The 23,048-nt window shown below is 37.6% G+C and overlaps 1 protein-coding gene across 2 annotated transcripts in view; it reads left to right on the top strand.

Moving 5' to 3' along the window:
- The window catches only part of BTAF1 (B-TFIID TATA-box binding protein associated factor 1), a 43,265-nt gene extending 24,118 nt beyond the window's left edge, over positions 1 to 19,147 (top strand). For both annotated transcript variants that reach the window (XM_038140199.1, XM_038140198.1), the window contains exons 14-38: positions 674 to 794; positions 871 to 975; positions 1,192 to 1,341; positions 1,942 to 2,084; positions 2,249 to 2,423; positions 2,897 to 3,100; positions 3,998 to 4,424; positions 5,452 to 5,642; positions 6,583 to 6,736; positions 6,827 to 6,936; positions 8,224 to 8,425; positions 8,836 to 8,984; positions 11,322 to 11,474; positions 11,948 to 12,069; positions 12,281 to 12,448; positions 12,618 to 12,695; positions 12,776 to 12,905; positions 13,531 to 13,672; positions 13,855 to 13,985; positions 14,404 to 14,529; positions 15,261 to 15,413; positions 15,997 to 16,208; positions 16,369 to 16,528; positions 17,146 to 17,316; positions 17,554 to 19,147. In XM_038140199.1, coding sequence (XP_037996127.1) covers positions 674 to 794; positions 871 to 975; positions 1,192 to 1,341; positions 1,942 to 2,084; positions 2,249 to 2,423; positions 2,897 to 3,100; positions 3,998 to 4,424; positions 5,452 to 5,642; positions 6,583 to 6,736; positions 6,827 to 6,936; positions 8,224 to 8,425; positions 8,836 to 8,984; positions 11,322 to 11,474; positions 11,948 to 12,069; positions 12,281 to 12,448; positions 12,618 to 12,695; positions 12,776 to 12,905; positions 13,531 to 13,672; positions 13,855 to 13,985; positions 14,404 to 14,529; positions 15,261 to 15,413; positions 15,997 to 16,208; positions 16,369 to 16,528; positions 17,146 to 17,316; positions 17,554 to 17,700 — 4,024 coding nt within the window. In that variant the 3' untranslated portion in view covers positions 17,701 to 19,147. The remainder of the gene's footprint in view (positions 1 to 673; positions 795 to 870; positions 976 to 1,191; positions 1,342 to 1,941; positions 2,085 to 2,248; positions 2,424 to 2,896; positions 3,101 to 3,997; positions 4,425 to 5,451; positions 5,643 to 6,582; positions 6,737 to 6,826; positions 6,937 to 8,223; positions 8,426 to 8,835; positions 8,985 to 11,321; positions 11,475 to 11,947; positions 12,070 to 12,280; positions 12,449 to 12,617; positions 12,696 to 12,775; positions 12,906 to 13,530; positions 13,673 to 13,854; positions 13,986 to 14,403; positions 14,530 to 15,260; positions 15,414 to 15,996; positions 16,209 to 16,368; positions 16,529 to 17,145; positions 17,317 to 17,553) is intronic.
- The last annotated feature ends 3,901 nt before the right edge of the window (positions 19,148 to 23,048 follow it).

Genomic DNA, 23,048 nt, shown 5'->3' with positions numbered 1-23,048 from the left:
GACACTGCCTAGTTGCTATCTCTTTGGGACTCTGACAGATTAAAGGAACTGCATCTTAGTATGTTAAATTTTTCATGGTACACATGGTAAACTCACAGTATCTGCACTTAAGGTAGATACTATACACATTTGATTTTTCTCATCCTATATAATTAGTACTGCTGAAGCTGGTGGTTGCCCAAATCTAAAACAAAGAATAAAGTTTTGTTATTAATGCAGTCTTTAATTCAGCATGTGCTAGTTGCATCAGTTCATATGCCAGTTCATGCAAAAAAGATGCAAGCTTGTTTTAAATTATTTGTAAAGTCATAACTGCCCAACAGCAACTTCAGAACAGAAACAGCCCCTCCTTTTTTCTAAAGAGTTGAACAAAGCTTAAAGTATAATCTGGGGAAAAAACATGGTAAAAATATATGCTTAAATTGACTAGTTCTCTATACCAGTTTTAAAAACCCAAACCAGTATTTTCATGAAAAATAATGCCAACTCAAACTACTTTAAATGTATAAGCTGTAGTAATTTAATCCTTCACTTAAAATCCCCAAGTATATGCAATACTTTCTTTTCTTAAAACTTTCTTTTAGATAAAATGAGAATAAACAAAATTAACTTAGCTCTGTGTGTATGTATGTTTTTATCCCTGACACTGCCTCTACCTCTCCCTCTCCTGTAGTATTCAGCAATCCCTGACAGTTTTGGTCCCACGTGTGTGGCCGTTCTTGCATCACACGATATCATCTGTGCGAAAAGCAGCACTGGAAACATTATTCACACTGTTGTCTACCCAAGACCAGGTAAGAATTAGTGTTATTAATGTCTTACTGTGATGCATATTGGAATATACTTGGTCATATGATATCCTTGTTTCAGAGTTCTTCAACATGGCTCACTCCAATTCTGCAAGATATGTTGAGGCACATATTTCAGTTTTGCATCTTAGAAAGCAACCAAGAAATTCTGGATCTTATTCACAAGGTATTTGCATGAATTACTCCTGGATACAGTGCTTGTGTATCCCCCTTTTTCAAATCCTCTGTACTTTTGTGTAGATGAAGAATAGCGTGCTAACATTAAATACTTTGATGCTTTACTGTAGAGCAAATGAGAGAGTGTTCCTGCAGTTTCTCAGCATGTGTATGATCTTATGTAGACCAGAATTTGTCATGATTTCTGCTGTGATTCTTTCCCAAGGTGTGGCTGGAACTGTTAAACAAGGCATCTGTACAGTATGTTGTTGCAGCTGCTTGTCCATGGATGGGAGCCTGGCTCTGTTTAATGATGCAGCCATCTCATTTGCCCATTGACTTAAACATGTTGCTAGAAGTAAAAACCAGGTCCAAAGTAAGTGAAATGTGGTCTCACTGACTGTTCTGAGAAAAGTACAAAATTATTGCTTAGCTACATATAAAACACATTTTAATGGTGTTGGAGGGGAGTGGTGGTGCCTTTCTATAGTTCTAAATGTAAACTGTCGTAAAAGCCTCAATTCTGTAGAGCAAAAGGATTCTTGTCAGGTTACCCTTGAATAATTTAGTTCTGCTGTGTAGCGTTTTCTACGTGGATACTTTATAAAGTCTTTATTTACATGGCTCTAAAGCCATCTATTTGCAGGACTGAGTTAAATCCAGAAGCATTGTGTGTTTCTGAAAAGATGCTGAGAGAGGTTTCTTTTTTCCTCTCTGTGTTTATGAGCTGTATGTCAAGTATTAACCTTAATATTATAGTGAAAGAATGTAGCATGCATTCTTTCATAGCATATATTCAATACAGAATGCTATTAGTGGAGAGATGATTTTCAGGTATTGACTGCTTTAAGAAATCTGCTACCCAAGAAGTGTTCTGTCCAACTTTTTCATGGTGTGGTGATTATTTGTATTGTTATGGAATATGAATTTATCTTTTCATTACAAACACACTTTCAACCTTTCCTTTATTCCACAGGAAAAAGCAGGTGCTAAACTGCGTCAAGGTCAAACCCAGAACAAGGAAGTGATTCAGGAATACATTGCTGGGGCAGACAGCATTGCAGAAGATCCAGCAACCAGGGATTATGTTGTCATGCGTGCTCGGATGATGGCAGCAAAGTCAGTTTACAGGAAAAATGAAAAAAATACTTAAAAGCAATGTATTTTTTTCATAACAATATAGTGGTTTTGCCAAAATCTAATTAGCATTTTCGCATCTTCACTTTGAATCATTGATTGCAGAGTAATTATAACACTGAAGTGACTGTTCTTTTTCTTGTCAGGTTGCTGGGAGCACTTTGTTGCTGCATTTGTGACCCAGGTGTAAATACTGTTACTCAAGAAATAAAGCCAGCTGAATCATTAGCACAGCTACTGCTCTTCCACTTGAATTCTAAATCTGCCTTGCAGAGGATTAGTGTTGCGTTAGTAATCTGTGAGTGGGCAGCCTTGCAAAAGGTAGGATGTTTCTGCAGCAAAAATATATTTTACTTACTATCTCAATCCACTGCTTGTTGTGTGGTACTTAGCTTGAAAGAAGATTTCAGTATGTAAGCTAAAATGGTGTTTATACATCTAAATGCCAAAATCTTGATCGTTAGACAGTGGAGGGATACAGGACTCAGTAGATAAATGCCAGCTGTCAGAACTGTGAATCAGTCAATATGCTCACATTTTTTCTACAAATAAATCTATTCTCAAGATGCCTTTATCTAAGGTCAGTGATTCCTTTTAAGATGTCTGTCTTTTATCTACTCACTATCATTTCTAGTGGCAGACGTTTTGTTCCTAATCCTTTATCTTTAATATTCTGGGTTATGAATGTTAATAGTCCCTCTGGAAACTGGATTTTTGTAGCTAGATTGAGCAAAGAAACTGAACAAAAGAAATTGTGATTATTCATAAATGCAAATTGTGTTTTTCTGTTACAGGAGTGTACAACTGTGGCTATTTGTGTTCAACCTCGTTTACTTGGGGTCCTTTCTGAACATCTTTATTATGATGAAATTGCTGTTCCATTTACACGAATGCAAAACGAATGCAAACAACTCATATCATTGCTAGCTGATTCACACATTGACATTGGAAACAGAGTAAACTGCAGTGTATTTACAATAGATCAAGCTAATGAGCTGGTAAGTACAGGCATGCCTGCCTTTCCTCCAGATCTGTTCTTGTCTTGAAATACACCTTCAGCATAATTATTACATAGACAGTAACTTGCAGAAATAATGTGGTGGCCTTTGCATCTCTCATGAATATATGTAAAGATTCTTACTGTTTCCCCTGAGGTGTGTTTACAGTCTGACAAAAATCAAGTGCAATGCAAAGTGCATACTTAATGAGAGAATAAAACTGAGTATTCTCATCCCAGGTGCGGATTCACTATTGAAATCTACACACAAGAAAGCAAAGCAGGCTTCAAAACCATTGTCAGAAGACTTGTAAATAGACTGTGTAAATTCTAGACCTTCTCCTCCCTTGCCCCTGACCTTTTAATCTGGTTTTAATCTTTTTCCAGTGAAAGATACAAGCAACAATAGTCAACCATTTGTGAGTGGGGAAGGATATGGAAGGTTCTGCAACTACTTTGTTGTGCTTTTTTCTTAGTTTTTTATCCCAGTCACTTTCCTCAAAAGAAAATCAGCTGAGAAACAACTTGTTTGTGCACAGAACCCTGCACATCCTTTCTGGATTGTTGTAGTCACATTCTGCTTTGCTAATCTGTCACATGCTTAAATATTTCCAGAATACCTTGGTAGCACCAGCAGATATGGGACAATCTAAATTTGCAGGAGTACATAAACTGCTCTTGTAGCTTTGGGAATCTAGACTTTAAATGTCTATGATATACCTGATTTTGTCTTCGATCTGCAGTTCAGGATTCCCAGAAATACATTTTGGAGCATTTCCTGTTATTTACTGGGAAAATGGAGATGGTGATATGTGGTCAAGTGACTCATGTTGTGCCATGAGGATATCCTGTTGTATGGTCAATGAAACAGATGTATTCCTTTTTTCCTTTCTCTTAGGTTACTTCTGTTTTCAATGAGGTGACATCATCCTTTACTTTGAATCCTAAAGTTCTGCAACAGTTGGACAGTAAAAGGCAACAAGTCCAAATGACTGTTACAGAAACAAACCAAGAATGGCAAGTGTTGCATCTGCGAGTCCATACCTTTGCTGCATGTGCAGTTGTGAACTTGCAGCAACTTCCAGAAAAACTTAATCCTGTTATAAAACCCTTAATGGAAGCTATCAAAAAAGAAGAGAATACACTCATACAAAACTATGTGGCTTCATGTATAGCAAAGTTACTTCAGCAGTGTACAACAAGGTCTCCTTGTCCCAACTCAAAGATTATAAAAAATCTCTGCAACTCCCTGTGTGTGGATCCACATCTTACCCCACTGGCAGCATGTCCTGCACAGCCTCAGAGTAGCCATGAAAACTCAAAAGGTATGACATCTAAGACAGCCAGGATTCTTAATATGTCTGGGCTTATTTCTGAGCTGTTGAAATGAGTATTTGAATGAGGCTTGTTTTCACTGATTTTTAAAATGCCAGCATCTGAGTATTTATTAATAATTATTTCATTTAGATATTTTAAACTGTGTGCAACTAATGTGTATTGTTTTATATCTATGTATCTATATATATATCTATAAAATAGTTTAATTCCAATTTCCAGGTATGGACTCTTGTTTGGTTAATATCTAGTTCTGATCACATTTCACTTACATCTGTAAGTGTAAAATTGAGTAAAAATGGAAACTAAAGCAGCCTGTCAAAAATGTGTGACTGGTGTTACATTCCATGGGCTAATCATAAAATAAAAAGATGAGGACAGTATTCAAAATTAATAAAATAATCCTATGCATGCAATGGTCATGGATTTTGGAAATGGCTGTCCATTATTGAAAATGTATGGGTTGAATAACAACCTGCATTAACCCAATTAAGATCTTAATACTCTCAAACATTCTAACCTCCTTTAAGGTTTGACTGTTGAACATTTTACTCTTTCTTAATGAATGTGTCCTCATTTATCTCAGAGTAGAATAACATTAATATCTGATTGCAAATGAAGCTCTCTAGTATAAATGGAAACAGCAACAAATGCAAAGATATTGATGACATACTTCATTGTATCATGACAGAAGTATTGAATTGTTTTAAAGGACACGGAACGTAAATTGGTTGGAACTTAGAACATAATGTGTTCGTAGGTAACATACATGTTAGCTGTGCTTCTTCCTGAATTAGAATTTCTGGCAGTTTGTACACTTAACCTTCTCGTTCAGAGTCTGCAGTGCAGTCCTAGCACAGTAGCTCTTTGTACTGAAGCTCCATCATCCTCAAGGGTGGAAAAAATTATGGGTTTTTAAAAACACAATCAGCAGATGACTTGTAGGTAGCTCTCACTTCCCCCTATGTGTTAAACTGCAGCTTAAATTGTTGACAGCTGTTCTCCCTTTTCTTTTAGGGCCCAACTCTGAGAAAGATGGGATGCAGCACACAGTTACTAAGCACAGGGGAATAATTACACTGTACAGACATCAGAAAGCTGCTTTTGCCATCACAAGTCGGCGAGGTCCTACTCCGAAAGCTCCAAAAGCCCCTATTGCAGATCTCCCCACAGGCAGCAGTGGAAGCATTCCTACAGAACTTGATGAGGTACATTTCAAAAGCTTGAATTTGCAACTTCACGTCTACCCCTCCTTTCCATTACTTTGAATCCACTGGAGTTGATACCGTTGTAGGGATGGCAGGGGTTTTGCATCACAAAACAGGAAGTTTTGTGAGGGAAGCAGCTGATGTTTGATGTTTTACAGGTTTGTCATTAAGAACATTAATAACTCCTGAAATGTTGTATTTACTATAGAATATGAATATCAGTATAAGTTCATGCAGATGGATTTCCACAATGGATGGAACAAACACAAGAGGAACTGTGTCCTGCCCGTGTTAGTGTTGGTCCATCTCAATGCCTGGTGGATGCCTCTAAAGCATTAAAAGCAGCAATTGAAATATGATTGTGTAAAATAGCATGTCTGTGTGACTTCCATACTTGATGTCCTAAACTCTTCCCTTTTATTAATTTCATGTTTAGCATGAAACTTCAGCATGTTTTAATATGAATCTAGGCAGGACTGTGAACTCCCAAACAGTGTTGTGGGTTTTGTTCTTAATTATCAGTGGGTTTTTTTTTGATTCTGCTTGCCAAAGAGGATGGGAGCAAGAGAGGGGATAAATAACAAATCAAGTATTGTAAGTTTTGTAGCATAATACTTTTCTTGGTATCACTGTATTGGCCATATCTGGTTCTAGAACCAGAACCACTTGGAAACATCTTGTTGAAATGGACCAGTGTAGGCAAAGGCCACATTTCAAATTCATAGACTTTAAATAATTGGCTGTGAAAGATTTTTTGGTTTTTTACATGTGTATAAAGAATAAAGTAATTAACTTGGGGAAAAAATCTGTGGGTGAATGTGTTGTAGGTAGGTATAAACACAATCAGAATTGAATGCCTGTATAATGAGAGGTCACCCTTGACAATAATTATTATTAAATGTATCTAACCTTGCTACTTTGTTGAATTGTTTAATTCTAGGCTCAGAAACCTTATGTTGTACAGAGAAGAGGAGCTGAATTTGCCTTATCTACCATAGCTAAACATTTTGGTGCTGAAATGGCAACAGGATTGCCACATCTCTGGGATGCTATGGTTGGTTCATTAAGGAACAACATTCACATAAATAATTTTGGTAATTACACTTCTGCTTTAAGCTGGGCGGGGTGGCAGGCTGGAGTCAGTATGTCAGTCGTAAACTCAGCACCTTTTCTGTTTTTACCAGACCGAAAGATGTTACTGGAAAAAGGAGATGCTCCTGCCCAGGAGCTGGTGAACTCCTTGCAGGTTTTTGAAACAACAGCAGCTTCGATGGACACTCAGCTACATCCTCTGGTAATCAGCTTTTGCATGAAACACTTCAGTCTCTTTATTGCTAGTGGTTAGTTTTCTGTTTTAGATGCTTTTCTGATTTTGCTCAAATGATGTTTTAGTCTCTCACTAGCCTGCCTGTTCTTAGAGTCCTCTGTCCTAGTCGTGATAAATTGAAGGCATAACCTCTAGCAGTCAAGATTTGCCATTTTAAAGCTGGGTTTTTTCCCTGTATTCTCTAGGATGTTAAATTCTGTCATTTATGTAGGTCGTAGAATAAACCACAAAAGCCAACAGCTACCTAAAAGTTTAGCCTTGGCCTACCCTTTTTTGGATGAGATCCCAAACAAGATTATGTCCAATGTTTAAGTTACAATAATATTTATGTTGTTGTGTTACACTGGAATCAGCATGTCTGCTCTGCTTTATCTAACTCTGTGTTTCCTAAAGCTGGGGAACAGACTGGTAAAATAATGCCTTCTGTTTGTTATGAAAGTAGAGATAAAAATGTGGTTATGTAGCACTGTGTGGCTGACTGAAAGACTTTTTTAATATGTGCATTTTATATATATACATATAAATGTGGTATGTTGTTATTGTGTAAATTGGTTTTGGTGGTGCTAATACTGTGTGCAGTTTAAAAAAAAATTGTAGAAAGTCAAAGAGGCTGAACTTGGTTCATCAAAGCTAGTGTTTGGGGACTTTCCCACTAGGAAAAACCTGACCATCTGTTTAGGTATCCAATACAAAAGCTTATGTGCACTGATTAAAAGGAAGACACATAGACACACCAAAGACATAGATGTATACCCTGCTGGGGAGATGCAGGTTTCCTTCTGGGTGTTCTCCTTGTCACACAGAATTATTGAGATTCCCAACATGAGTAATTAATCTGCCTAAACACAAAGGGAATGAGTCTACGACAAATTGGCTAGCTGGAAGGAATTCTTAAATCTACATATCTGTATTTAAGAAATAATTCTTTTTTTCTTTAATAAAAAATTCTGGTTATTTAGTACTGTATTTTCAGTGTGGAACACTTCCTTGCTAACTAAGGGCTTCATTAATTTTGATTTTGACTAAAATGCTGAATATTTTGGTACTCTGAAATTTATCTGTATTGGGGAGTAATACATGTTCAAAGTTCAAATTGCCTTTTTCTTCTGAAATTTTTTAGTTTTAAGCAGTTATATCTTGCAAAGGAGCCATTTGAAGCATTCTCAAATGACTTTTAAAGACTCAGTAGTTCAATAATTTTTTTTTAATAATTCATATTAACCTTTACTCCCCACACCTTTTTCTTTTGTTCAGTTAATACAGCATTTGCCTCATCTTTACATGTGCCTTCAACATCCCAGCACTGCTGTGAGACACATGGCTTCCCGTTGTGTGGGTGTTATGAGCAAAATAGCAACCATGGAAACAATGAATATCTTTCTAGAGAAAGTTCTACCGTGGCTGGGAGCAATAGATGACAACACCAAACAAGAGGGTGCAATTGAAGCACTTGCCTGTATCCTTGCTTGGGTATTCAAAAATGCAGAAACTGCTTTGCTGTTGTTTCATTTGGGTGAACAAAAACGGTTGCCTGAAAAAATGGGAGGCGGAATGAAATAAAATACTGAGCTGCTTTTTCTTCTGTGGAAAGAAACAGAAGAAAGCTTAATTTCCATTTTCCTTATTTTATCTGCCAAGTTCCATTTTGGTGGAGGTAATTCAGTTTTTCAAACTATGCACTTTGCTGGCTAAATGTATTTGGGTAGGTTAGATTTCCCTGCTTCTGCATTGCTTTGTTACTAGAAATTTCATTCACCTGATTGTAACAATTAATGACTCTCACTTATTGAGTGTGAAATCTCCTGGGTGTATATTTGTCAGACAAACCTGAGCTGTTAAAAACTATTTCCTTAATAAGCACTCCAGGTGTAATGGAGCAGCTGGATGTTGGTATTGTCCCATACATTGTTCTTCTAGTGGTTCCAGTTCTGGGTAGAATGAGTGATCAGACAAACAGTGTACGTTTTATGGCCACTCAGTGCTTTGCCACCCTGATTAGACTGATGCCTCTTGAGGTAAGTTTGAGCTCTGAGTAATGGATGTGGCAACTGTCCTGTATCCACTCTCACCAGCTGCAAAGTCCAGGCTTCCGGCTTATTAAATGCTGAATGAGTAACTGGTTTTATAGGTGTTGAGTCCATATCAGATGATGTGCCCTTTATAAATAAAATGAGCAAAATTGGACTCTTTGTTAGCATATTTCTAATTTAATGTTAACATAAAATTTCTCTTTATAAGAAGTTTATGTCAGCTGTATACATAAAATTAAATGGTAGATTTATTGATTTTGTGTGTAATGCTGCTTTTCTTAGTTAAGGTTTAAAAGTTTTAGGCATTCTATATGCACTCTCCTTAGGTATGTGTGTTGCTGAGTATGTTGTCAAGAGAAATGCACAAAAGCAATACTGGTTCAAAAGCAAAATCAAAAATAACAGTAATGGAAACAGTGTGGGGATAAGTAGGGTCACTTATTACTAGTTCCTAAAATCAAAAAGCACCATCCTACGTATTTAGGCAAAATACTGTTTATTATGGTGCAGTAGTGTTTAATCGGTACAGATCTGCTTCAGTCTCTCATTCCTGCTACAACTTGCATACCTCAGACAACTTCTGATGTTGTGCATCAAGGACTACAATGCTTCTAAGTAACTTTATGTGACCACCAGATGGTAATAGAAGACAGTTTAGAATTTCCACAGCAATAATGAAAAACAATTGTCAGCTTAATGCATTTTTTTATTCTTTCACTTTTTAATTTAGCATAATAGAACCTCAGAATCTGGTAACTAGTGATCTGCCTTAACAGGAGCACACTTTGTGTGCTTACACTGAGATGTTCAACAAGTTGAAAGTGAGCAAAGAACTTAATTTCTAGCATGTTCATTTCAGTGCCTTTTGCACTAGGGCCCTTCTTTATATGCATCTTAGACGCAGTCCTGTGGAATACACGTATTTTAGGGCTTGGCGGGAGGGTTAAAGCTATTTTCATGAAGTTTAGTGAGAATCTCGTAAAACATACGGTACTTGTTTTATTAATTGCATGCATACACATGATCACTTTGTTTCTTTTTCGTAGTTATGGGAAACGAAATTTCCCTTGTATGGTTAAGTTCAGTATCAGATATTGAACTATATTAAATAAGTAAGCATAGAGTGAAGCAGATTAATAGTGAGAGAAAATACTTGGATTGTCATGGAATAGTATTTTATTTAACAGTAAATAAATAGCATTAAGTGAATTGGGGCAGCTTAACTATGCTCTGCTTCCTGCATCTTCATGCTCAAATTGAATATTCTTACAACCATAAAAATGAAAGAATGACTGGGAGAAGGATTGTAAGATAAATGGTTCAACTTGATCAAACTTGTATTGATAAGCAATTGTGTGCAAGTTGACAACATATTTGAACCAAATTACCTGCCATAGTGTTCATACTGCATGTAGGTTCTTCTTGTTCTCCTCCTGAACAAGGAGGCTGCTGTCTCTGTGTATGTGTGTACTTAAATATATGGGGCAGTACTAACATCCCCCTTCCTTACTAACCACAGGCACAGTGGAATTATTTGGTAGAGGGTTTTTTTAGCCAGGAGCCCTCTGTAAGTGATTAGTAAGATGAGTTTTGAAGTAAAGCTGACTAAAGATGGAAGAGGCTCAGAAAAATGGGATGACAGATGTGATGGTGGGAAAATAGCGGTGCCTCTGCTGCTGCTGTATGTTATTAGCAAGCAAGAATGAGCATATTTGGCCCCCAAATGCCTTTTTTGGGCCTCTGGCCTGGGGTGGGGAGTACCTAGCAAGTAAAGGTCTGCTGTTACAAACCTAGAGGGGTTCAGGTTTTTTTTTTTCTCCCAACAGTTTCCAACTGCTTGAATTCATCCTGTGGGTTTCAGTATCACTTTAGGTCTAATTCTGCTAAATAGGAGAAAAATCCATCAAACTTTGAATGGTAGCTTGTGGCTCAAGAGGAGTGGGTTCTCATAGGATTCTCTATCCAGCCAGATAGACCCTCTGATTAGAGGTAGAATAGCTCAGTCTTTGTAGAATCTTAGCAGCATGACCAGAATTTTCTATCTCTTGTGTAATTTTTATCAGTCTTTTCAATGTGTCTTTTTGGGGCAGGATTTGTCTCTTGCACCTTATAACCCTGCATGTGTTGACCTGCAAGTAATCAAACAAGCGTAGCTAAATATAGTTTATATTCTGAGTTTAGAATCATATAGTTGAGAAGATTGCAGATCTTTACTGTGTGTTTAAAATGTCTGAGTAGTGTGAGGTTTAAGTTCTTCTTCTCCTCTGTGTGGCAGTTAAGTCCTGTAATCCTTACATGAGTGCTTTAAAAATGTTACCCTAGGCTGGTATACCAGACCCACCAAACATGTCTGAAGAATTAATCAGAATGAAGGCGAAAGAGCGTCACTTTCTGGAACAATTACTGGATGGAAAAAAACTGGAAAACTATGAAATTCCAGTACCAATCAAAGCAGAGCTCAGAAAATACCAGCAGGTAACAGCTTATACCTTTATTTTTAAAGTTAGTCTGATATGGTTTCATGGGATAGTAGGAGTTGTTCAGATACATTTTTCTTGTGAATTTGAGTGTTTGGTTTCAGTTGTGCAGTGTGTATCTTGGACTCTGGTAAGGAGGAACAAATGAAGTGATGCATGCTTCTTATACTGTTCTAGTGATATTTTTTTTTCTCCTTTCTGTATTTTGCCTTTTTTCTGGGAATGGCCAGTGGTCTGTGCCTTGCTAACACTGACTATAGCAGCCCACCACTGCGAAGCCAGGCCTCACTGTACCATTTGGGTGTTAGTTTTTCCCTTTATTCCCCCTGCTTTTAGTGAATGGGCTGTAGTGGTGGGAAACCAGCTCGTAGTTTGGCAGTGTTGGGTCATTGAACATATGGATGTGTGAACTGAAGCTCAACTAGCAAAAAGCCAGGTTTTACTTGAGGCACTCTCCTTTTCTGATTTCAGGATGGAGTGAACTGGCTTGCATTTCTCAATAAATACAAACTTCATGGGATTCTTTGTGATGACATGGGCTTAGGAAAAACTTTACAATCCATTTGCATTCTTGCAGGCGATCATTGCCTCAGGTAAGCTTAAACAAATAACATTGTCTTTAATGACTTTATGGACTTTAATGGTAGGTCTTGTGTGGTAATGAATCTGGACATAGTCGTGGGCAACTATGACTGTAGGTGGCTGTGCTTGGATGGCAGTTTTGGACCAAGTGGCCTCCACAGGTCCCTTCCCACCTCTTCTGTGAAAAACAAATTTTTAAAACTCTATTTTATACTCTTCAAGGGCTCAGGAATATGCAAGAACAAAACTGGTGGACAGTGTTCCTCTTCCCTCCTTGGTGGTGTGTCCTCCTACACTCACAGGACACTGGGTGGATGAAGTGGGCAAATTTTGCTCAAAAGAATATCTTAATCCATTGCACTATACAGGACCTCCTACTGAGAGAGCAAGGTAACCCATCTTGCATAGTAAAATATCACACATAGAATGTTTCAATTTACTTTACTACTACTACTGAAGCATAGTTTGTGGGCATGGGAACATTTGTGGTGGTATATTTAAAGGCTGAAATAATAACGAGTAAGGAACACTTCAATTAACTCCTAATTTTTTCTTAAAGATTGCAACACCAGGTGAAAAGACACAATCTCATAGTGGCTTCATATGATGTTGTAAGAAATGACATTGACTTCTTCAGGTAAGAATTGGCTTGTTTTCTGAGGTTTTTAATAGCTTAGAATTTTAAATGTTACTTAAGTCTGTCTTCTTCTTTCCTAGAAATATTAAGTTTAATTACTGCATTCTTGATGAAGGCCATGTAATAAAAAATGGAAAAACAAAGCTGTCAAAAGCAGTAAAACAGCTGACTGCTAATTACAGGATAATTCTTTCTGGGACACCAATCCAGGTAACTGCTTTTCTATTTTGGATGAATAGCAGAAAACAAACAAGATAGACCTATCTTGCACTCAGTTTTATTGTACCTTTTAACAATTATCTTGTTCAAAGTATACATTGTAAAACAGCTTTTCGTTTCCAAATGCTCAGAGTGACATGTTTTCCCTTTCCTGCTATAGGGGAATGAATGCAAGTTTTGTGCTATTAATGGGATTCAAAAGTTGGCAGCAAGACTTTCTCTATCGGTTCTTCTTTAAGTGTCGGGCAAGGAAGAGACCATTTCCATATGCCTCAAGTAAAATTAGCAGGGAACTCAATTCTAAGATCTCCAAATTTTGAGCTTTGTCCAAATGACTTGGCTGTGCAGTATCTATCTCACCCAGGACTAAGACCACTGGTGTGTCCTGGGTTTTGTTAACCAGGAAAATTTTGGGTGTGGCTTAAGGCACTGGACACAGTGGGAAGTCCATATATACATTCAAGTGCATGCAGAAGTATTTCTGTTACTCAGATGGATGGAAGAGCCACCAAGCTCCAGGAGCTTGGGACTGGGTAAATAATGAAATTTTTTCTGATACCTTGCAACAACTTACTGCTTATGAAAATAATTTATCAAATGTTTCTTTTATGTTCAGAACAACGTCTTAGAGTTGTGGTCGTTGTTTGACTTCCTAATGCCAGGATTCTTGGGCACTGAACGCCAGTTTGCAGCTCGTTATGGCAAACCAATCTTGGCAAGCAGAGATGCCCGAAGCTCCAGTCGAGAACAAGAGGCTGGTAAGGATCAAATGTTTAATCTTTGGGTTTTTGTGTTAGCCTTTTCAATGAGAAGGCTAACACAAGAGAATAAGAATGCTGATGAAAAGTGTGGTCATTTCTAACATCAGAGATTAAGGGGGGAGCTCGATGTTTTAAAAAATGTTTTTCTTCTAAAACGCTGCTGCTGTTGCCCTCACTAGGGGTACTTGCAATGGAGGCTCTGCACCGCCAAGTCCTGCCATTCCTGCTAAGGAGAATGAAAGAGGATGTGCTGCAAGATCTTCCACCCAAAATTATTCAAGATTATTACTGTATTCTCAGTCCTCTACAGGTATGCTTAAAAAGGCTGAAAGTTTATTTCTCAGCACAGTTAAGACCACAAAGGCATGAATTCTGTAGTCCTGTGTCAATCTGATATCAGCTCTGACATTCTCTGGATGTACTAAAAGAATTTTGTAGTATGTGTTTAAAACACTAATTCCAGTTCTGTAGTAATACTGTATTTCTTGAGCTTAATTTTGGGCATTGTTTAGGAACAACACGTAGGCATCTGCAGATTGTTTTTCAATAACACTTTGCAAGTTGAAAGAAAATAAATGGCAAGAGATTCTGTTGTTAATATTTATTTTCTGTTACACATGAAATAGCTTTCTTGATGTATGATAATTCAGAATTTTAACTTGAAACTAAACTCTGAATAGGACTATCTTCTGTCAAAAAAAACACTGATTCTCTTATCTGGTCTGCAGGTTCAGCTTTACGAAGATTTTGCCAAGTCTCGTGCCAAATGTGATATTGATGAAACAGTTTCTTCAATTTCACTGAATGAAGAAACTGAAAAACCAAAGCTTAAATCTACAGGTCACGTATTTCAGGTATGGTTTTTTCAGTAATTTTTATTACCTAGTACATATATTTTTGGTAACTATTTATAGGTTTAGTAAAAAATTAAAATCAAAATAGTAAACTTATACATTTGTGGTCTCGTGATCTGAGTATTTATGGCTGAAATGTGAAGTATAGCTATTAGGTTTAAATTATGAGTTTGTGTCTTACAAAGCATAACATTGCCTTGTATTTTTAATGTGATTGCTCAGTTGGTGTTCAGCTATTTTGTGGATCTTGTAAAAACTGAGTATTGAGAGCGCAAAACCTCAGAGTGAGGGAAGTAATTCTGATTGCATCAGCTCTTACACTTCAGCATTAAGATTCATGGACAAAATGTTTCCTTAAGGGTAGATCTGAATTTAATAATTCATGATCTTATAGAACTGAAGATTAACTCTTGGGTAATTGGAAACAATTATTCTCAAAGTGCTCCCAAACACATTTCCTCTATTGCAGACTCAGATGAAAGTGTGGAAAATGGTAATCCTTGCATTTTTCCTGAAAGAAGGGCCCAAGATCACAATGAGTCTAATGGTGTTTGGATACAATTTGAAATGTGGTTTGCAGTTCCTGCAACTTTGATAAAAATACACCATAAAGTCCAGATTGTGGAATATGGCAGAGTGACCCCTGTACTTAGTTAATTCTGTTAATCCTTTTTCTGTAACTGTGTTCTTGCTTATTATTTCTTTGAACTTCATTTCTTAAATAATTAAAGGCATTGCAGTACTTGCGGAAGCTCTGCAACCATCCAGCATTAGTGCTCACAACCCAACATCCAGAATACAAGAGAATTACAGAGCAACTTGCAGCTCAGAATTCCTCCCTTCGAGACATCCAGCATGCACCTAAGCTGTCTGCTTTGAAACAAGTGAGTGGACATTTGTTGTGCCTTAAATTCCCCAAATGTCTCTACTGCTGTTACAGTTTAGGATGTCTTATTTAAGATTTCATCAATATAGAAACGCTCTAATAAAATTAGGTAGTAAATGAAAAAGCATGCAAGGATGTTTCAGGGATATGCTCTATTTTCCTTAATAATTTAGGAAGGAGGGGGAAACTCAATTTTCATGGCAATGTTTATATAACTTGTTGGCATGTGAAAAACCTTACTTCTATTTTATTCTTGTCCCTCTTGTTGCAGAATTTTTTTTCATTACACAGGAGACTACTTCCTTGATAAAGTTAGATTGCATTGCCATAGCTTTACTTACAATAGATTTTCAGTAAGTAAAGAAAATGTTTTTTTTCGTTTTTTAATGACTAAAGTTTTTCGTAGTTTGACAGGGAAGCCAAACTTAGCCTTCTTGTCATTTAAGTGACTGTCATTTAGATACTTCCTTCTGCAGTTTATTGTTTCTCTAATTTCTACTTTTGATAATCAACGAATGTCAATATTTACATGAGCTCTGCCGTGATTTTAATGACACACTTTAATGTTCTTTTACTTAAAGCTGCTGCTGGACTGTGGTTTGGGGAATGGTGGATCTTCAGAAAGTGGTACAGAAGCAGTTGTGGCCCAGCACAGAGTGCTTATCTTCTGTCAGCTGAAGAGTATGCTGGATATAGTGGAGCACGACCTTCTCAGACCTCAGTTACCTTCAGTTACATACTTGCGACTCGATGGCAGCATTCCTGCTGGGCAGAGACATTCCATTGTTTCCCGGTATGCATTATTCCCTTGTGACCAGTATGAGGCCAACTTTGATGAACTGTATTATTTATATGGTGCAAAATTGGGGTTTTTGTCTGCCTCAAAGCAGATGAAGTTCATAAATTCTTTCTTTAAATGAAACTTACCTTGCTTAACTTTGTCTTGTATGCAGGTTTAATAATGACCCGTCTATAGATGTTCTTTTGCTCACCACTCATGTTGGTGGACTGGGACTTAACTTGACAGGGGCTGACACAGTTGTGTTTGTGGAACATGACTGGAACCCGATGAGAGACCTGCAAGCCATGGATCGGGCACATCGCATTGGGCAGGTGAAAACCTCTTCATTTCCCATAAGGGTGGCTTTTCTCATGCTGAACTTGCTTGAGAGAGTTTGTAATGTATAATGAAGTGACATCTGTTGGTTTCTACCAAGCTTCCAGTCATACTTATTTCTTGCAAATATGCCAGCTGCTGAAGTGCATACTTCCTTATTCTGCCCCCAACTTGATAAGTCTTCTCTTCTTGATAAGTCTTCCTTCTTCCAACTTGATAAGTCTTCCTGAGCTGCTGGGGAGAGGCCAGAGAAGAATCATCCTTTGGTGGAGGAAAAGATGACTGGGGACTGAGACAAGGAACTGAAGGGACAGCCCACAGGGTTGTCCTTCTCTGGTGCAGGACAGGGCAAAAATGACTGCTGGTAGTCTTCCCCTAGAGCTGTAAAAATCAGTGAATTCTTCCAGAGTACAGAGGCAACTGAAGATGCTTGTACTGTATAGTGGCATAGCCTTGTGCTTTCCATCCAATGTCTGTCAGGCTGAGTAGAGTTACTGAAGGGTAGCTCCAAGCCAAACTGCTTCTAGACTGTCCATGATAAACACTGAAAGCTTATGTTTTCCTGAATACCTAAGATGATACTTGTTAGCTAAGTGTGCTTTTTTTCTTTCAGAAACGTGTTGTTAATGTATATCGCCTGATAACCAGGGGAACTCTGGAAGAGAAGATCATGGGTCTTCAAAAGTTCAAAATGAATATTGCAAATACAGTGATCAGCCAAGAAAATGCAAGCCTACAGAGCATGGGAACAGAGCAGCTTCTTGATCTGTTCACTCTTGACAAGGTAAAGAAACAGTTTTACAAATACCTACCAAAAATAGTCAGCTCAGGGAAAAGCTTTGCTTTGAAATGTAAAATTTAATCTCACGAATGCCTAAGTTGGACTGATGAATAGTAGACAGCTCTCTGAACAACAGGAGGAGGTGATATTTCCCAAGAAGAATTATCAGATTTGAAGAATTTTTTAGATTCCTGGAAACATTATTCTGTATATTAACAGGGTGTTTTTTCTTTTGTGAAGGATGGCAAAACTGAAAAAGCAGATACCTCTACCTCTTCTGGGAAAGCATCAATGAAATCAGTACTCGAAAACCTTGGAGAACTATGGGATCAAGAGCAGTATGACACTGAATACAGTCTTGAAAACTTTATGCATTCATTAAAGTAACCACCACATATTTGTAATGCAACTGCTGCTAGTTCACATTTTTCTGCTGATATTCAGCAAACTTCAAAGCATATAGAGTGAACCTTTAGCTTAATGTGTAAATAGACTTACTGAAAGAAGAATCTTCAAAAGACTGGCATGAACTATAGTGTCAGCTGTTTCACTGGGAAGTTATTCTGTCTTAAACGTTTGCACTGTATAAAAACTTTAAATGTAAACATTGTGAGGTGGTTCGAATTTTACTTGTTCTGAACATCTGCAAATTCTTACTTGGTAGAAGAATTAAAACAAAGCAGGTTTTACATCTGTTAACAAGTGTGACTTGTGTTTGCAGTTAAGTCCACCATTATTTCTTTCTGTATCTATAATAGTTTTGTACAGTTGTTTCAGTGAGTACTTCAGGTTGTTCAGTGTACATTTTTCTTTTAAACACAACTTGCTTTTATGGTATATTTAAAAAGCAATTTTCAACTTAAGCTTTCATTCAGATCATTTCAGGAGTTACATCACCAGAGGTAAAGCCTAGAAGCCTTGAAAGTATTGAAGAATGGAATGGCACTAGGCCTGTGCACCCACCTTTGTATATTGACTATATATATATCATGCTCTTCAGTCTTTTGACACCATCTTGTGAGAACAGCTGACTTGAACTTTTTAATGTAATGAGCTCTATTAAATACAGGTAATGGCCTATTTGAGGCCATGTTTGCATCCTGTTAGCAGGGGTGTACTTTTTTAATTTATCTATAAGGCTAGAATATAGCCACTTTGAGAGATGCATGTATTCCATATGTTTCAATCCTATATATTTTTTGTAACTAAAAGAAGAAATTAAATATACAGACAGACATTTTCCAGAAGTAGATTTTACACTGTCTAGGATTCTAAAATCCATGCTAAACGTGACTGTGTACTAAACTGATGCATGATTTAAAGCTTCTTAAAAGAATAGGGAGGGGTTTTTTTTTTTTAGGAGAAAATATACATAGAAATACCTACATTCAGTTTGGGGTAATTGAATAGGTAAAGTTGTGTAACAAAGATAGTAAAAGACTTTAATAGCAGTGATGAAAATAATATGGCTGTATGTTATGCAGCTTTTTATAAAAAAGGGAGGCAGTATAAAAGTGTTTCTAGATGTGCATATGTACCTGTATATGCACTTTTTATAAATATTAAGTTATAGATAACTTACAGCAGTTGTCTGAATACATAGAATATATGTATAAATATAAAACCTAAGGTTTATAGCTTGCTGTGTGCTTAAGCATCAGAGCTTAAAAACCACCAGAGACCTCAACTATTGTAAAATAAGATTGTTTTAAAACTATATAAATCAAGACAGTTCTATAGCATTGGAGAAGAATTAATGTCACATTTCAGTAGTTATGAACTGCCAGATTGTAACTAAATTAGCATTCCATGAAAATAAAACAAACTGGGAATATATAAGTTGCATGTTGGGTTTGTCCGTGTTTAGTTTTGTTTCTCTAGGGAAGACCTATCTGGCTGTATAAAAAACCTAATGCTTTTGGAAAGTACAGCTGGATTATGAGTGTCATATTGGTTAATTTCTACCTTCAAAATATTTGTTGTGCTTTCAGCTGATGATCCAAGCAGGGGACACAAGATGGGGCTTGGTGGTGTTTGCAGAGAAGTTACAATGCTGGAATAATGCCTACTTGAAGAAAACTTGGTGCAGTAATTTGGTGATAGTGCCTAGAAATAACAAGATATTTGAATAAAAAAACTTCTTTAGTGGTAAAAATTGCATATGTTTTTCTTCAAGAGTTTTATTAGGTGCAGTGGTAAAAAACTCTTTGGGTTCTGTTGGGGAAGAAATAAACAGCCCAGGACTTTTTTAAGCCAGTTATTTATCACATTGTGGTTGCTACGCAACCATAATAATTTTAGCGATGGCTCTCTTGGATATCGCATCAAGAAGACTCCTGCACCTGAAAACAGGGGAAGGCAGAACCTAGAATATTTATTTCAAGATTATTACATGTACTGGCTGATCTTAAGTGTTCTGTGAATTAATGCTTTGAAATGTAACCCAACAGGAACACTGCACCAACTATATAAGAAATTGGATTTTGTTACCTTAATATTTAACAAAAAGCTCTTCTATGCTTTTCAAACTAGCAGAGGGATTTGCCAAGATCTGGCTTGTTTGTGCAGTGTCCTCAGTGCACAAACTGGATTCACTTACAGCAAAACTCCAGCAGGAAATAGCTCTTAGATTGCTTCTAACTGCATTTGATCTCTTTAATGGGTATTCAGCTGGACCAGACCAGGGTCTGGGCTAGAATAGGAAAGTTTATTTCTAGGCTGAAATGAAACCTTCAAATATGTCAGATTCTCAGCACCAGCCATTTTGTTCTCCAGCTCTGGCCCAGTACAGGTTGTTACTTGCTAATGAGGATACAGCCTAAGCCTTGACTGACTGCAAGGTGGAGTCACTGGAGGCCCAAAGAAACATGAACTGAGTAGAACCATGCATGGGCTCAGAATGCTTTGGGTTGGAAGCAATCCTAAAGATCATCCAGTTCCAAAGCCCTTCCATGGGCAAGGACACCTTCCACTACACCACATTGCTCCAAGGTCTATTCAACCTGTCCCTGAACACTTCCAGGGATGGGGCATCCATAACTTCTCTGGGCAACCTTCTCCATTGCCTCATACTCAAGGTTTGATGCATTGTGTGTCATTTGCACTGAGTTAAACTAGTCTCTCTCATCATTTAATAGCATCAAAAAACTACTAACAGTCACCAAAACCAGACTTCCACATTAATGTAGTTCCTGATTCAGAACTTGCTAACCTGTGAAAACTAAGGACCTCTGACTGGTGACCACATTCTGGGCTGGAAGGAATGGCTTTGAAACAAGTGTACACATAATGCTGCTTTTCAACCAAACTTAAGGACTGCTTGAAATCTACTTAAAACTAAATGGACAACTGCCTCCTGCAAACATGCACCAGGTCTGCATAAACACACTTTCTGCTGTGTCTGTTGTACTTAGACTTGTTAGATTGAATTCTTAGTTAAACTTTCTCCATGCATGTTATATTTGGAATTCACTTAGGCAGGAAGCGGCTTGATTTCTGCAAATTTACTTATAACTATTGCAGGTTTTATGTTGTTTTTTTATCCTTCTCCCTAAGGCTTTTGTAAGTTTGTTTTTTTTCTAAGCTTGCTGAAAGCGAAATTACACTGAATATCCATAGTGATTTAGTTTAACTCAAATTAGTTCAAGTTGAGTATTTTGCTTTTGTCCATTATCTTTACAAATCTTGTATTTTACCTTAAGATTACCAGATTTAAAGACAAATGCTTACATTTGCCATTAGTGGTAGCCCCAACTTTCCTACTGTCTCATGGTTCTGCAGGTTGTGAGGCAAAGGGCACATGTTTCTAATTAAGCTTTAATTCAAGCAGAAGTAGGGCAGCTTTTAGGCCATATTAGAAACTGTGGAAAACTTCTAAGATGAAAACACATTCACATACCAAAGCTTTTATTACTTTGCTTACACATGGTAAATAATGTAGTGTTAAATCTAGCTTGGTGTGCAGTGTTAATAGAGCTTTGGCATAGGGCAAGCTTTAAAGCTCTTCAGGATCACAGCAGTAACTGACTTGTGCCAAGTTGCTTTGTAATCAAAAGCTGGGAAGATGGAGTTCTTTCTTTAAACCAGGCAGAGAGCTGCTTTAGAGTAAACATTCTTTTTCAAATCACATTTAAGTGAATTACTCTGAAGGAAAGTTCTCTGAATGTAAGCATTTTTACAGAGATGATAATCCATCTAAATTCTTTCAGTGGTCTATTAAAAGACACGACCTTTGAATTTGTGTCAAAAACCCTTTCAGTTGGCTCCTTATCTTCTAGTAGCTTCACTAGTTTTCCAGTATTCTCTTCTACAGCAGGTTTGGAAGTATCTGTTCAGTTACTCTTTTCAAGGCCAACTCCCTGTTCAGGAATCAGGATTCAATTGATTATCTGGCAGCCAGACCAGACTCAGGGATTGTGCCCAGCAAGGGAAAGCTTCCTTTGGTGTGAGACTGACAGCACTACCCTCTCCAGCACAGGAATGCCACTCCCCTCCTGGGAGGACCAGATAGCAACAGGGTAACAGAGCTCTAAGTTCACACTGAATCCTGTGACCTGGGATGTCACTCAAAAAGAGATGCTCTTCCTCTGCTGTGTGGGTGCACGGGCAGAGCTCTGCTGGTTGGGGCAGTCATGGCACTAATAATGCCAAGTCCTCTCCATTTATAAGCCTTATGCAATAACAACAAAAAGTTAATTTTCTTCTATTTCTAACAGGTACCTTTATTTTAACATAAAAGAGTAGAAGGTCCAAGCTCCTCTGTATCTTTTTTTCTTGGGCATTTCTATCTAAATACATGATGCTTACACTGTGCATATGCTGTAGTAGGCAAGAAAACAAGAGAGAAAGTTGTCCTTTGCCAAGGTTAAGATATTTTTATTAACTTGTTGTAGACACTGGGATCCAAACTTGCAACTTTACATCTCAAGTTGTACGCACCAGCCTTGGATCTGCACAAACCAGCACATGAGGATTTAAGAAATTTGTTAGGCTATTCTTGCTTAAGGCTATCAAACCTTTAAAAAGTCATATGTTCATGACTTGTTCTGTTTTCTTAGCTCAGTCATGTGGGTAGCTAACTTGGAATTGTGTGTTTGACAATTTATGAAGTAATCAACAATCACAAACTCTTTAAGATAATGACCTTCAGTATTTTCTTTTAAAGTAAAATTCAGATCAGGATTTGCTAAGTTGTAGAAGGAATTCTACATACTAAAGGAAAACATTTACTGCTCATTTTCCCTTTTCAGATGAGGGAAGGAAGTTGATCTAGAGAGCAGAAACTTCAAACCCATAAATTCAGCCTCAGGTGCAAAAGCTGCAGGAAGGGGGAGAAAGGAAGGATACGCTGCATCCTGCCAAATGGCTGTTCTAGGGATGTAGCAAAGTGAACTACTCTGCAGTTCAGTGAGAGGCTCAGAAATAGCTGAGCTATCGGAACATGCTGGCCATGTCTCCAGTGCACTCCACTTCCAGGGGCCTTTGCAGGGCTGTGCTGTGCTGTCCATGCCAAGGCTGTGCCTGCCAGAGTTTTCCCATATGTCAGGGTAATTACATTTCACAGTTTATGCAGGCTGGGTGCTTAGATACTCCATTGAGAAAAGGGAATACTGCTCAGTGTAGCGGCCCAAGCGTTTCATGTGGTTAACTTGTGTGCTTTTTGCTGCTGTTTCAATGTTAGCTCTCTCTGAGTAAATACTGTGCTCTCCAGATACACATTTATGTATTCTGACCCT

Source organism: Motacilla alba, chromosome 6 (genome assembly GCF_015832195.1).
Source record: "Motacilla alba alba isolate MOTALB_02 chromosome 6, Motacilla_alba_V1.0_pri, whole genome shotgun sequence".
In the NCBI taxonomy this organism is placed as follows: Eukaryota; Metazoa; Chordata; class Aves; order Passeriformes; family Motacillidae; genus Motacilla; species Motacilla alba.
The sequence above is the reverse complement of the archived record's forward strand: the minus strand, read 5'-3'. Positions and strand labels throughout refer to the sequence as shown.